Genomic DNA, 15,005 nt, shown 5'->3' with positions numbered 1-15,005 from the left:
CAGTACTACGTGCACTCCTACAACTGACACTAGCAAAATGCCTAGAGAAAGAAAAAAGCCCTTTAGATCATGGCTTACATGAATATAATGATAAAGCTGGTGAGTTCACTGCAATATATTGCCTCAATCACTTCACTAGAAACTGGAGAGACTGATCTAATACAGTGTGTTTGCTTTTAAGACCCAAACAGAGCAATAAGGTGGAATGATAAAATTTACCTGCTACAGATGATGTAATGGTTTTGCTCTACAAGTCTCATACTTTCTGTGCACTGTGCTCTACCTGGATACCAGGAGCTCAGGTCAGGCACAGTGTTTCAGCTCTCAGGGAGATGGCAGTTCAAGAAACCATTTTTTATCATGACTGCTGAGATTTTAAAGGAAAGTACAGTGATATAATAGAAAGACTTTTTAGAATTAACCAATATTGATATTACACTGAAACAAAAACAAGAGATTATGGTAAAATCCTAATGTCATTGCCAAAGGGTACAAGGAGATGCAATCTAAATTCCACTTAATGGAAAACTGATATTAATCATTTTGGTTCTGTCTAGGAACAGAGATGTTTCTAAGATTCCAGAGTTAGAGCTTAAAGCAGGTAAAAATATTTTCTTGCTACAAGAGCTGAAGAACATAATGAAGATTCTATGTTGAAGTTCTATGATTGGCAGTAATCTAGAGCAACTGGGAAGAGAAGGATGAAAATGGTATTGTGATCACAGTCTGAATGAATTCACAGATGATGTTTTCCATAACACAAAAGATTAAGTCATTTAGTCGTTCTACTTTGGTATTTTAGCTCATTCAAGGAAACACACAGTAGGCCCATACATATAAAGGAGAAGTGAAGAGTAGCCCTTCATTAATGTGAAGTAATGGTTGACAGAATAGTATGTGTTTGTGGATATTATACATTTTTGTTTTCCATCACAGGTATGGGATCACGACGGGAACAATAGAAACTAAACTTAATCAGCTCAAATTCAACAAAAATCTTAATAAACTTTTGGTTCTTTCAGTGTAGACTCTATATTACAATATAAAAAAATGCAAATGTACAACTTGAATGAGGCACATAATGTTTAAAATGTATTTTTCTGCATATGTTTTAAACCATACCAAATCTTTGAGGTTGGACAGAAAGTCTGAAGGTCATCTGGTCCAACCCCCCTGCTCCAGCAGGACCACCTGTTACGGAGGATCATGTCCAGATGGTTTTTGAATATCTCCAGGGATTGGAGGTTACACAAACTCCCTCAGCAACCTGTGCCAGTGCTCAGTCATCCTCATAGAAAAAAGGGTTTCCTGATGTTCCTCTGTATTTCAGTGTGTGCCCCACTGCCTCTTGTGCTGTCACTGGGCACCACCAAAAAGAGCCTGGCTCCATCTTCCTTGTACCCTCCTTTCACGTATTTATAGACATTAATAAGGCCTCCCTGAGCCTTCTCTTCTGGCTCAACAGTTCCCTCTCTCTCTGTTTTCCTCCTGCTAACACAATATTCTTGCTTCCTGCAATCTTTTCTTTTCTTAGAAAAGAATGTAGAGAAAGAGTGAACAAAATATTAAAACAATAAAACAAGTCTTTTAAAAGAAGAAACCTTAACTTGGCTGATAACATTTGGCTACTTACGAAAAGAGCCTAAACTTTGAACTATGGGGCAAAAGGTATAAAAAAGAAAGCTGTAAATTTTTAGAAAGCAGCTTTTGAAAAGAGTTCGTGATGGATGTCTTGATATGTCAGTATACTCTTATCTAGTTTTTCATACTTTAACACACGTGCATGTTAAAAAAAAAAAAAAAAAAAGGAAAAAAGAAAAGGAAAAGGTCACAGGAGAGGGTAATCAGGCATTGGAATGGGCTGCCCAGGGAGGTTGTGGATTCTCTGTCCCTGGAGGTATTTAAGAAGAGACTGGATGTGGCACTTGGTCTAGTAATGGTGGTGATAGTGGGTCAGGGGTTGGACTTGATGATCTCAGAGGTCCTTTCCAACCCGTCTGATTCTATGATTCCATGAATATTGGAGAAGGGAGTGCAATGGTAATTTCACTGTGCCTAATAGAAATTGGCAAGTGACACACTGGAATATTAAGGAAGCCAGCACCTACTTAGCAACATGCTAATCAGAACTGTGATGAGTCACATCAAGGACATATTCACTAGATGTGGTATTTGTGACAAACTATTTCCCAAAATAGTCCCTGCTTCTATAGGTCTTCAGCTGGCTGCATTTTAATGAGTTGAAGTCTCAAATAAATAATGATTCTGCAATAGCCTGTTGTGGTCTATGATTTAAATCAGGAACCCAGAGGTTAATCGGAGGCAAGAACTACATTAGAGCCATGCAACATCTACCGTAGAATCATATAAGAAAGATGGGAACAAACATTCTAGCAGGACCTGTTGCAATAGGACAAGGAGTAATGGTTTTTAAGTAAAGGAGAGTAGACTCAGACTACATATCAAGAACAAATTCTTTACAATGAGGATAGTGAAACACTGGCACAGGTTGCCTGGAGAGGTTGTAGATGCCTCATCCCTGAAAACATTCAAGGTCAGGTTTGAAGGGGCTCTGAACAACCTGATCTGGTTGAAGATGTCCCTGCTCACTGCATGGGGAGAGTTGGACTAGAGCTTTAAAGGTTCCTTCCAAACTAAACCTTTCACTGATTCCATGGAAAGGACAAATATTTAGCAAATATTAGGAACAAAGTCTTATTGGTGAAATTACTTCTTGTTAAGTTGATCCAGCAAATAAAGAAAACGTATCTTCAGTAACTTGTAAGAACACACACACTCAAGAGAGGGGATGCAGCTCAGTTTCAGCCTCTTTACATGTAGGCCCCTGGTGTCCTGTTGGTACAAGAAGTAAGAAAGTGAATTTCACTCCTGAGAGTAAAGGTACCAACACATCCTAATGCTTCTAGTACCTAAGAGTATTAATTTTGGCATCTACAGTTTTTGCTTATAGATAGACAGGCACACTGCCAGGTTAGACAACTGGTTCTTTATGAGAAGCAATGGATATTAGTCTCACATAGCTCCTGACTGATGTACACCTACCAAACTAACTTCCTGAGACTAACACATGCATTAAACAGCAGAGGGGATATGTAAAAATCCCTGTTTACTTTACCGTTGGAGAGTAAACACATTTACATCACGAGTTTTAGAAGTTTGGACTCGTGGCTTTTCAATATTCATGAATACTAAAGCTAATATGTACCGGGCAGGTCCTTGAGCAAATTGCTTCTCAGGCTTTGTATAGATTTCAGTAGCAAGAAAGCAATCAATCCTTAGGAAGATGGTGTTTCCTGCCTTTCCTGGACAGTAAGAACCATGCTCAGCAAGCTTTTCCCAGCCAACTACACCCTGGGCTTCTTTCTACGGCCCAAGGCTCATAACTTCCCATCCTGTCTGCCCTCCTCTTGTTTTATTGCATCCTAGTGAATTTCACTGGAGAAAACAATATCCTACACTTGTTATGTGCAGCTTTGAGTCTGAACAATAGGGTACAGTGTGGATAATTTTATAATTCCGGTATTATCACAGACCCGGAGAGAAACAAGTCTTCAGACTTCCAGTAAGTCTTTCTCTATTGAAAGCCAGAGGGAAGCGATATAATTTGGGAAGAAATACTGTTGTTTCTTGAAACACCAAATGTTATTTAATCAGTTACCAGGGAGAACATGACTCTTTCCAAGGAAGGTACATTGTGTTTTACACAATTTGTAATAATATAGCTACCTTTCTATCTGAGGTCCTGCATGGTTTAGTGGCACTTTAAATACATTTAGGCTTTACTGTCAAAGCTAGGGATTATTTTGCTCCAGGTCATTCAATAAAGACTACACTCCTACATATTGTTCTGTGTGAGTTGTATGAGCCTGCCTGCTTCACAACAGATGGCTGTATTTCAGTACTTTTATATAGAAGATGTATACAGAAGGTTGAAAAAAAAATCGCATTCATTTTAATTCAGCTTCTTCCAGCTGCTTGTATGCTTTAGTTGTATCCATCAAGCTTGGTGTCAAGCAAGAGGATTTTTTAAATAGAATTTTGCAAATTTGTTTCTGCTTATCCTGGGTCAAGATTTATTTCGAATGGTGGTAGAGAGAATGTAAATACAAGTATATTTCATGTTGTAACATATCAGACTTTTTATGAGGTATTCCAGTCTGTGATACCTTAAAACATGATCCCTTTGTCTGTTTGTTTGTTTGTTTGTTTGTTTTCAGGGTGAAAGAGCACATGTAATACCACACATGGAGCCTTACTCTCCGCTTCAAAGCTTTGAGTGAGCATTTCTCATGATATCTTACTTTTTCAGAGCTTTTTTTTTCCTCCCCGTCTTGCAAGGACATGACTAAGATACACTGCAGATCTGTCTTTCTTGCATGAAACACAAAACTAAATGCGTGGTTATTTGATCCACAGATATAAGAACATTTTCAGTGGTCTTTTAACTCTAGCTCATCACTTAAAGTTTCTTATCAGCTTTTCCAGCAAACGTTGATTTAAAATGCTACTTTGGCATTATCGGTTTGGCTCCAGTGATTTCGTAATTTTCCTCTGCTCTGCCCTTGTGCTCTGTGACAAGAGAGGAGCTGGTCTGGCTTCCTCCGGGCTTTTGTCACCCGAGATTCATTGATGAAACACCTCAGGACTAATAAGGAAGCCAAGTAAAGCCTCAAAGCTAAAGATCAAAGTGAATAATGATCTAATACACCAAGTGTATCCACAGAAAAAAAAAAATCAGGAAAATAGGCTTTAGCAAGTTCTTTTAAACTTTGTTCCTCTTTCGTGCTTTAAAACGGGCTGAATCACAAACCCCCTTCCAGCGGCGCGTCGGTGCAATTCATAAGGAATGAGATTTTCTGCCTGGTGTTTGTGAAGCGCTTTGTGTTACTAGAGGCATAAATACAACGCGTTGCATAAAGAGAGAATACCGCTATCTAGGAGAGGACAAAAAAAAAAAAAAAAAAAAAAGTTAAAATCGCCTTTTCGCTCCTCCTTTCAACACAAACTTGTCTTTCTCCGTGATTTCTGACGCGGACCCGAGGGGACGCCGTCCCGGCGCCCCGACCGCTCTCACGGACTCTGTGGTCGCCGGGGAGCGGCCCCACATGGGGCTCGAGGGTTCGGAGCGAATGGCGTGGGCTGCCCCATCAGGAGAGGGGTCGCTGTGGGGTCTGGGGTGCTCAGTAGGGTCTGAGCCCCGAGGCAGGCAAACACCAGAGCCCGCACCCGAACGGCTCTCCGTGCCGAGCCGCCCTGGGAGCGCTCCCGCAGCGCCGGCCCCACACCGACCGCGGGGGGCGGGAACAGCGGCACCGACCAATCCGAAGCCGAGGCCCGGCTTGACTGACAGCGCACCCCATCCAATAGGAGTGGCCGTTTGAACCAGCGAGGCGGTGGGGGGGAGCTCAACTGTCACCGCCCATTGGGCGGAGCCTGAAGGCGGGGCGTGGAAAGGAGGTGGGGCTTCAAGAGGGTGAGGGGCGTGGCCTCACCGGGGTATATAAACCTGGCGCGCAACGTTCACCCTTCCAGTGGGCGCAGCGCCGCCGCACGGTGCAGTGTGTGCTGCGGGTCTGTGCGCCGCACCCGCCGCCTTTTATTGTGTTATTGTACGCGGAGGGGCCTGTCCCGCCGCGGTCAGCGGCTCCCGGGTCGCATCTCTTCCACCGTCCCTCCCCGTGCGCCTCCGCAGAGGGATTTGTCACTTGCCCGCTGAGGGGGGGGCGTCCCCCGGCCCGCGCCCCTTCCCTCCCCGCTCCCGGCCGGCGGCTCGCGGCGCTTCCTTCTGGATGCGTCCCCGCAGCCCCGGGCGGGAGGCGGCCAGGGGGAAGTGCTGCCTCCGAGGATTTACCGCCGCCTGGGACTCGGACCTGCGCCTTCCTAGCGGGAGCTCCCGGCGCCCCGGCTCCGCTGCCGCCTCGGGCCGCCGCTGCCATGGACGACAAGTACCTGCCCGAGCTGATGGCGGAGAAGGACTCGCTGGACCCGTCCTTCACCCACGCCCTGCGGCTCGTTAACCAAGGTGAGGGGCGGCGGGGCACGGCGGGGTCCCGCGGCGGGGACGGGCCGGAGCGAGCGGCGGTCGCCGGGAATGGTCAGCCGGGAGTTCGCCCTTCCCTCTGCACCGCCTGCAGGGGTTTGTTGTGCTCGGGCTCCCGGTGAGATGCTCAGTGAGGGGCTCACCCTTCCCTTGCAGCGCTTGGTGGGGTTTGTTTGTGTTCAGGCTGTCGGTGTCCGCCGACTCCCGGCGCCTTCCCCGCCCTCCGTCGGGCAGCGCATCCCTCCGAAGGCAGTGCACGCTGGATCCCTTCCCGCATTTCCCCTCTTCCACGGGGTTTTTATTCTGCGATCCCTCCCTGCTCCAGTTATAGGTTATTCCGAGTCGAATAGTCGCGTTAGAGCAGCTGGGTCTGCTGTGCTCTGCTCGGGCTGCGCGTCCGTTTAAAACCCCAAAAGGTTTTCTTATTTTACCCTGTTTCTGAACAATAAATATATTATTGTTTATATGTGCGTGAGCCTTCTCAAAAACGAGCCTACAATCGATGTGCTTTCCTAGGAACTTCTGGTTGCGTAGCTAAAATATTAAGCAACCAACAATACGTTTTAGTAAATCTTAAAAAACCCCACAGAGCATATTTTCTTGTGCAATTATATAACTCCAGATAATAAACGATCCCCACCCCTTCTGCATCTGACATGTCAGATGTGCTTTAAAGTGCTAGCTCTTTGTTTCAGTGATGCTACTCTGACTAGAAAAGTCATTCTTTGGGAAATAGAATATGATTTAATGTACATTTGGAGATACTGTGTAATTGGCGGGTGACTTTCAAGTTCAGCTCTGGGGAGACAAGCGCTTGATACAGCGCTTGGGATGTTTGTGTGAAATAAGTTGTGAACTGATCTTCTCATATAACTTAGTGACAGCCAAAATGTTTTTGGCTTCAGTTGCAGTGATTACAAAGCTGCGCTGGTGTATTTTACATTCTTCAACATGAAGAGGTTTAAATCAGTGTGGCCACTCTCAATGCCTTGTTGGTTTTGATGGGCAATAGATGCAAATGTCTGTCTCCGAATCAGAAGGAGAATCAAGTATTGCCTGACGTACTCTGGAGTTAGGGGTAGTTGTCAGCAGTTTCATCTGTGGAATGTATATGCCCTGTGAGTTCGTATCTGCATGTTTTTGGGTGGGTGGTATTTTGCATCTTTTTCCCAACTTTGAATTTGTAGAAATGCCTCTGTTGATGGTGGGAAAAAGAGAATTATCTTAATAAACAGATATGTTGTGCTTGGTGTAAATAAAACACTTGTTAAAATGTAGCTTGATAGCTATGAATTAGTGTCATTCCTCTCCAGATAGGGAAGAATCTTTTCTGCATATGTACATTATTCTAAGGCGTTACAAAAGTATGCGGTTTACTATTTTGCAAATGGTATTTAAGAAAGTATATCTGACTTTTTATGGCTATAGTCAAAATAGTGACTTTTGGGGTTTATGATACTTTTTGAGATTGTCACTGAAATGAGAAATTAGAGGACTGAAACTTTTGCCTTTCATCATGGTATCTGCATGTGTACATTCAGCTCCAAAAATAAATATTATCAGTGGAAAAAATGAATGTAGAGAGACACAAATCTGACTTCTTGTAATCTAGTATGTCTCTTGATTTTTTTTTCATTACTTTGCAAGTAAAGTCTTGGATTAAATCTGAAGTATTTCGTATGTTAAAGACAGCCAAAAAAGATAAGGACTGTTAACTGGTTTACTGCACTTTAAAATGGAAATTTGTATAAAATCAGTTTAAAATAGATAGTTGTAGAATCGCCAGGGAACTCAATAAAATGAAACGACAGGTGGGAAATAAGACTGCAGGAGAGGATGTTTTACAAACCCATCCTGCCATAACCCTAACTTTATCAGGGATTATTTTTTTTCTCAGTTGTAATAACTATGCACTTAAATTAATGAAAAGTATTAGTGGAAATGTATATGTAATAGTGCTGGCTTGGTCTTCGCGTGTCAGGTCCACTGAATATTTTCTGTGATAGTTCAGTGTGCAGGCAAATGAAATGGCTGGTCAAATTTGTTTAACTGGGCTTCTTTAGCTTTTACATTTCGAACGAAACAGGTTTCCAAGTTTGACTTCTTTTGGGTATCTGGGAGAATGTCTTAGCAAAGGTTTTAAGTGCTTTAAATAACCAGCTTAATTATGTAATAGCATTTTGATGTCTTAATACTATTAAATTTGCTATCTGTATTTACTTAAACTGAAATACTGTACATCAACCAGCTTTCTTCAGAAAGTAAAGATTGATTCTTAAGAATTATATGGTTGGATTAGTAAATCTGTCCAGGATGCTGAAGGAATTGAGGTGTATGTACTGTTTAGACAAAAGAGCCAAATCGCTAACAAATTTCTAATCGTGTTGAAATTTGGTTTCCAGGGAAAAGTCCTGTGTCTGGACTTCTGAAATCTGATAATTATAGTTTTCAGCTGGAAGTGGACACATTTGCATATTATGCTTATAATTACAAATTATAATTTAGGTACACACAAATTACATAATTTTACATGATACACGAAAAAATTGGAGCTTGAGTTGCTTCAAGCTCCAGGGTAGCATTTCAGTTGAAAAAGAACAAAGTGGAGATTAATAATACTGTCCACAGAAGCATTCTTGCAGTATCTTAATTATCTGGCTTTCCGAATTAGCACATAACAGCAATTTCTGTGCCTTAAAACCTTGTTTTAAGTGTTGTGAAAGCACTAAAATCAAATATCAGTATCCTTCAATATTCCTGCATAGTACATGTAAGTGCTGATTTTTCTCATTGAAAACTCTTGCTCGAGGATTTGATGCCTTATCTCCTTGGGAGACCTATTGCTTAAATTTTCCTTTAAACAGTCATTGAAATATTCAGCTACTGCTTACAATTTAGAACAGTAGGAATCTTTTCCAAGAGACTAGACTTCATCCCTTGCTCTAATTAAGAAGATTTATTTGTATAGTTGAACATTAAGCCATCCTAAAAAAGGGGATTTTTTTTTTTGCCTGTAAACCATTAAACATGTTACAGATTGGAAGTAGACTGACTTTGCATGTGTAGCAAAGTGACCATGCTAATAGGATTAATTTGCAGCTGGTACCAGACAATGGGAATTGGAACATTATGCCCAGTTATTAGCTTATAATAAGTTCTGTAATTGAAGGACTTTGGGAAAGATGAGGTTCTATGAAGAAGCAAGAGCTTAGTATGCTTGTATTTGTGTTTTTCCTGTTTGCAACTCTCAGGTGCTCATCTTTATGCAAAATCTGAAAAATATTTCTGTATGTGGAAGTGATGCTGCTTCTACAGTCAGGCCTTCTTTTGAAGGCTGACTTTGCACTTGGGGCTGTATGTAAACACTGGTAAACGTGCAAGTGTAATGTTGATTGTCATAACTTGGATCAAGACTAATGCTTTAAAAATATTGAAAGATCTGTAAGAGAAAAGTTACTTTATCCTCTTTCACATCTATGTATAGTATTCATGACAAATATTTTGTGAGTGTTGGATGGAGTTTCTGAAACTGCAGATGGAAGAAGCTAACTGTAAATAAAACATGTTGATACCAGACACATTTTGTAACTGGGGAGACATTAAGATGAGTGCCTGGCAGTTGTTTGATTTGTGTAAAATTAAATGGGTAGGTGAGGAGAATCCTGTCATCAGAGTTAGGGCTGGTGAAATTCTTATGTCAGAAGATAACGAGTCTATTGCTGAAAGACAGCTCTTCTGTGTAGACTGGACCTGTGGAATTCTTCCTTACGAGCTCATTTTAGCTGCTTTGAGATTTGAGATAATGTCTGAAGTTGGCAAGGCTTGCTTCAAACTGTCAGTGAGATGATGCACAGGAATACCAAGCCTTCCTATCAGTAGATGGCTGTATGTGCCAGCTGTGTGCTGAATGGTTTCCCTGAGCCACATGTCTGGTAGTGATCAGCAAGGGTTTGCTGTGTGTTGTGTCAGATTTTGAGCAGGAACTCAAATAGAGCAGTACCTTGCTAAATAATCAGGGAGAATAGAGAGTGAGGAGGTGTACTCACCTTCTTCACCTTCTGCTTTCTGGGGGATGGATATTAATGGTGTGATTTTTTTTTTTTTTTTTTTTTTGTAAGCAGGTAAGGGATGGCTTAGTAAAAATGGGTGAAGTAGGACCTTAATAAATTAAGGTTCTGTGTATGTTACTGATTTTTGTTGTGGTTTAACCCCATCTAGTAACTAGGTACTGTGCAGCCACTTGTTCCCTGTGTCCTTGTGGGATGTGGAAAGAATGGAAAAAGGGTGAAACTTGTGGGTTTAGTAATTGAAATAGAAAAATATATGATAATTGCAATGAAAAGGAAAAAAAGGAGGAATCAAAGCCAAGAGAAACAAGTGATGGACAACACGGTTGCTCCCCACCCGTGGACTGATGCCCATCCCATCCCTGAGCAGTGATTGGTGGCTCACAGCCAAATCCCCCTGGTTTATATACTGGGCATAATGTTCTGTACTGTGGAATATTCCTTTGGCCAGTTCAGGTCACCTGTCCTGGCTGTGCTCCCTCTGGGCTTCTTGAGCACCTGCTCCATGGCCGAGTGTGAGACACTGCAAAGTCCTTGATTTAGCCTAAGCATTACTTAGCAACAGCAAAAACATCAGTGTGTTATCAACATTATTCTCATACTGAATCCAAAACACAGCTCTATACCAGTTATTAGGAAAAAAATTAACTCTGTCCTAGCTGAAACCAGGACAACTTTGAATAAATCTAAGCATGCAAGGGTATCTAGGTTTTTCTTATATAAAAAAAAGTTGATTATAAGTAGTGACATACATATATTGTGATATAAGTAATCAGTTTGCTACTGGAGCATCCACTTTCCTGTGTGTTTGGGTGTTTCATGGCATGTAAGACATGCAGGGTGCTGCTCATTCCCAGTCCCTGACGGTGTTATAGGTAATCCATCGTTGTAACCTCAAACTCCTTTATTTCTCATTTCAGTATCAATCACAGGAACAATACTTGTTTCAAGCATCCTACTCTTTGAGGATTTCAAAACACTTCATGAAGTTCATAGGTGTTTCAAAAATGAGATATAGCTGTAGAAAGCTGATGGGTTTTAAAAATTATTTGGAACATCCTATTAATTTCAGTGATATAGTAAACTTTACGCCCTTCAGATTTTTTTTAAGAAAATTAAGTTGTATTTCTTAGAGGTTAACTAGAGATAAACTCTTCTGGTCTAGTTACTAGAAGACAACAATCTAAGAAAGTGTTGGTGAATTTGGGTATTTTTCAGGCCAAGTGTGATAAGAAATTTGAGTGACAGAAATGGGAATGGATATGGTGTGATGTTGGCACCATCAAACCAGGGAAGGCTGAGTTGGGTTCTATTTCTGTTTTCTTAAAGCAGCATGAAAAGTAGTAAGTCTGGGAGGGAAAAAGGGATATTTCAGAGGCTGTCCCTCACCTCAGCCATCCATGTTTGGTAACACTTCAGAAGTTCACAATTTTGTCATGGTTGCTCTTTGCTTTTACTGTGGTGCAATTGTATTAGGACAGTCCTAGGGCCTATTAAAAATTAGATTTCAATCTTGGTCTCCTAAAAGGCTGAGGAAGTGATTTATCAGATATTCCAGTCATGTTAACAGGGCTTCTGTGAAATGCAGCTGAAGATAATCATACTTCCTTCAGCCCTGGGCTCATCTGCTCTGGAACATGACTGAGCGTTCAGCCGCTCACCGGCGATCACAGTTAGTCCAAAGCTGACTTCTAATTCACTTGCACACTCACTTTGGCAGTCAATGAGAGAGATCGAATTTAAAGGTTTCAAATGCAGACTGACATGGTTTGTCACTTTCAATCCTTTTCGACACCAGCCATGCAAATTAAAACTGTAACCTTCTGAGCACTTATTTACTGGAGGAATCAGAAAGAAGGTCACAGCACGGAGTGGCTGCTCTTCTGGCCTGTGGCTTGTTTGACTTTACTTTCAAGTACTTAAAAATTTATGTATGTGACCTTTCTAGCCCCTCAGTTTTTTCCCCCCTCTCTGACTTCAAGTATAATTAAGAAAGAAAAGAGTTTAAGATGGGCTTTGATTTGATAGAATCAGGTATCAAAGTTCAGAGTTGAGTAGCCTCTGTAAAGTATTCAGTGCGGTACTGCATGACTTTTTAATTAGTATTTAGCAGGTTCAGTAAAAAGCATGTTTAAATGGATTAACTGGTAACTGACGCTCCCAATATTTTATGGTGAATTAACTGACTTTTCTTAGCTGAGCTGTGCAGGAATCTTGCAAGCTTAATGTTTACATTATTAATACTGTTTTTCAAATAGAAAATTATGAAGGACAGGACTTTTTTACTGGGCAAGTGGAGTATCTTCATAAAGTGGGGTTGTTTACCCCTGAATCCTGGGAAGGCAAACCTTGCCCATGCAATGGGAACTGTTGGCAGGGGTTGTAGTATTGGGAATTACTTGTCGTGTTTCTAGCTGAGAGTGATTTTTCAAGTGTAACACTAGCTGGAAAATTAATATCTTTATGGCCTTAAGCTAAGGCCATAAGGGCATATGGACTCGGGAATTTCATTTTCCTATGACATTCTAGGTACAGAAGTCCGTGTGTCTTAATCTTTGAGGAAATCATGGAAAAAATACAATGCTTTGCAAGCTTGAGAAGGTCTGTAGGCCTCTTGCTGCTCTGATTGGTGTGTGAGAGTGGTCTTTGACTTGTGGTTTGTGTGCCTGGCTGCCTTCAGAAGTAAATAAAGACGCGAAGAGGCCCTTTAAAATGATGGTGAAACGTCTGGCCAAAAAAATACGGATGAAAACACACAGTGCTTTAGTAATGGATAATTAACTCTTGAGCCAGGTACAAGGTTTGGTGGATTTTGCATGTCTTGACATCTTTGATTCTGAGTGAGGTGCTTTTGTGGACATTTGATCTCAGCTAGATTGTGAAGTTCTTTGAACTGTCAGTGTTGGGCTGTACGGTAGATATGGGCTGGTTGTTCATGACAATGAGCAAATTAAAGAGCAGCAACTAGAAAGTTGGCATGAAGAAACATTGTTAGGCTGAATGATGTATTTTTGCATCTCAACAGCTGAGCAGTGCATGTTTTATTCTTTGCGTGTTTATCTTATCTTAAAATATTCCTTTGCTTGAACTCAACTCTGTCATATTTATCACTTATTGTTCTTTTATGTTGTGTTGTTGTTTTTCATCATTTTACCTTATTGTCAAGGTAAAGTTAATAAGAAACTAGGAAGTTAAATGGATTTCCTTCACATTCTCCATCTCCAGTTGCCATTTGCTGGCTGCCTTTCATTTCTTATTTTGATGTGTTTATCAGACTTTTGGCTTCAGGTAGCAGCTCAACATCAACAAAGTTGCAAGGCAGAAAACAAATGTCTTGTAGATGGTAAATCTTTTGCTTTTTTGGCTTATATAGGTGTTCTTTTTAGTTCTTTATTTTCTAGGAAGAATTTCTTGACAAAGTAATTGGAAACCTAAAAGATTAGAAATCATTTCAGTAAACCTATTGTACTTGATCCAAAAGAAAATGTTTTAACAACTGCTGCTGTGCTGATCTTAGTATAATATAGTGACAGTGAAAGCCTGAAGTTGCAAATCCTTTGAGGATTTACTGATTTTCTTCAACTTTATTAATCCCTCTGGAGTGTTCAAAGGGAATAGTCAGAGAAAGATGCCTTTTTATGCCCAAGACAAAGAATATTGGAAAAAGTCTACAGTACTGCATGTTGTTTTGGAAAGCAAAATGTAAGAAAGATATAAAGCTATTAATGAGTTTCCAAAGGAGGGCAACAAAGATGGTGAAGGGTCTGGAGGGGAGGCTGCGTGAGGAGCTTCTGAGGTCACTTGGTCTGTTCAGCCTGGAGAAAAGACTGAGGGGAGACCTCATTGTAGTTACATCTTCCTCATGGGGGAAAGAGGAGGGGTGGGCACTGATCTCTTCTCTGTGGTGACCAGTGACAGGACCCAAGGGAATGACCTGAAGTTGTGTCAGGAGAGGTTTAGGTTGGATATTAGAAAGAGAGGCTCTTCACCCAGAGGGTAGTTGGGCACTGGAACAGGCTCCCCAGGGCAGTGGTCACAGCACCAAGCCTGACAGAGTTCAGAAGTGTTTGGATGATACTCTCAGGCCCATGGTGTGACTCATGGGCAGTCTTGTGCAGGATCAAGAGTTGGCTTCTACGATTGTTGTGGGTCCCATGCCACCTGGGGAATGTTCTCTGATGCTATAAGTCAAAATTGCTTCAGCTGCGTTTGCTGAATGCTTGGAGTGTAAATGTGTGTGTAGCCTTTTACTGCCTCAGATCATTCAGTAGCACTACTTTGAGAGGTAAACGTGTTTGAAAGCAAAAAGTTTTCGATTTTTTTCAGCCAATTTTTTCCTGCTACTTTGGGATAATAATGTTTTTAAAAGATGTAGAAATGGAAGGACTGCTTTTAATGTGGTTGTTCTTCCTTTTATGTTTCTCCTTTTCTGGTTGCTGATAGTGGACAAAGGTTACTGGTTCCTTTTGATCTGTGTCCTAATTAACTAGAGGTGGTCAAGTACCAATCCTGATGTGTCTCTGGTCAGCAGCCCTGTTTCTTCTCCCTGAGATCAGATACACAGTATAAGAGGACCGAGGAACTTTTTGTTGTCTTTTTCTGCTACCAAGCAGAAATGATGTGCTGCCGTGGATGCAGACTTCAGTGATATGGCTCCATGGGGTAAACCAGTGAAGTAAAAACATTACCCTTTTCTCCTCCACCCACCTGCAGACTAATGCAAAATAATAAATTTCACTTTCACAAAAGTCAAAGGCACTAAGATCCATTGTGGCTGTTTGGCTTTGTTCTGCTTAACCATACCCCATATCCATTCCTGAGTTTGAAGGAAAACAGATTTTTTTTCCCCTGCCTTCACAAAATTGGATTATGATGTT

General features: G+C 41.4%; 1 protein-coding gene across 3 annotated transcripts in view; it reads left to right on the top strand.

Annotated features, from left to right (window-relative positions):
- Window positions 1–5,546: 5,546 nt before the first annotated feature.
- The window catches only part of KHDRBS3 (KH RNA binding domain containing, signal transduction associated 3), a 93,057-nt gene continuing 83,598 nt past the window's right edge, over window positions 5,547–15,005 (top strand). For 2 of the 3 annotated variants that reach the window (XR_003573414.1, XM_027903092.1), the window contains exon 1: window positions 5,547–6,043. Coding sequence is in view for 2 of the 3 variants with exons in the window: in XM_027903092.1 (XP_027758893.1) it covers window positions 5,956–6,043 (88 nt within the window). In the remaining variant the exon portion in view is untranslated. The remainder of the gene's footprint in view (window positions 6,044–15,005) is intronic. The other variant, XM_027903093.1, reaches the window with a different exon arrangement.

This window comes from Empidonax traillii, unplaced genomic scaffold (assembly GCF_003031625.1).
Source record: "Empidonax traillii isolate 1590-97213 ecotype Southwest subspecies unplaced genomic scaffold, ASM303162v1 scaffold932:size235031, whole genome shotgun sequence".
In the NCBI taxonomy this organism is placed as follows: Eukaryota; Metazoa; Chordata; class Aves; order Passeriformes; family Tyrannidae; genus Empidonax; species Empidonax traillii.
The sequence above is the reverse complement of the archived record's forward strand: the minus strand, read 5'-3'. Positions and strand labels throughout refer to the sequence as shown.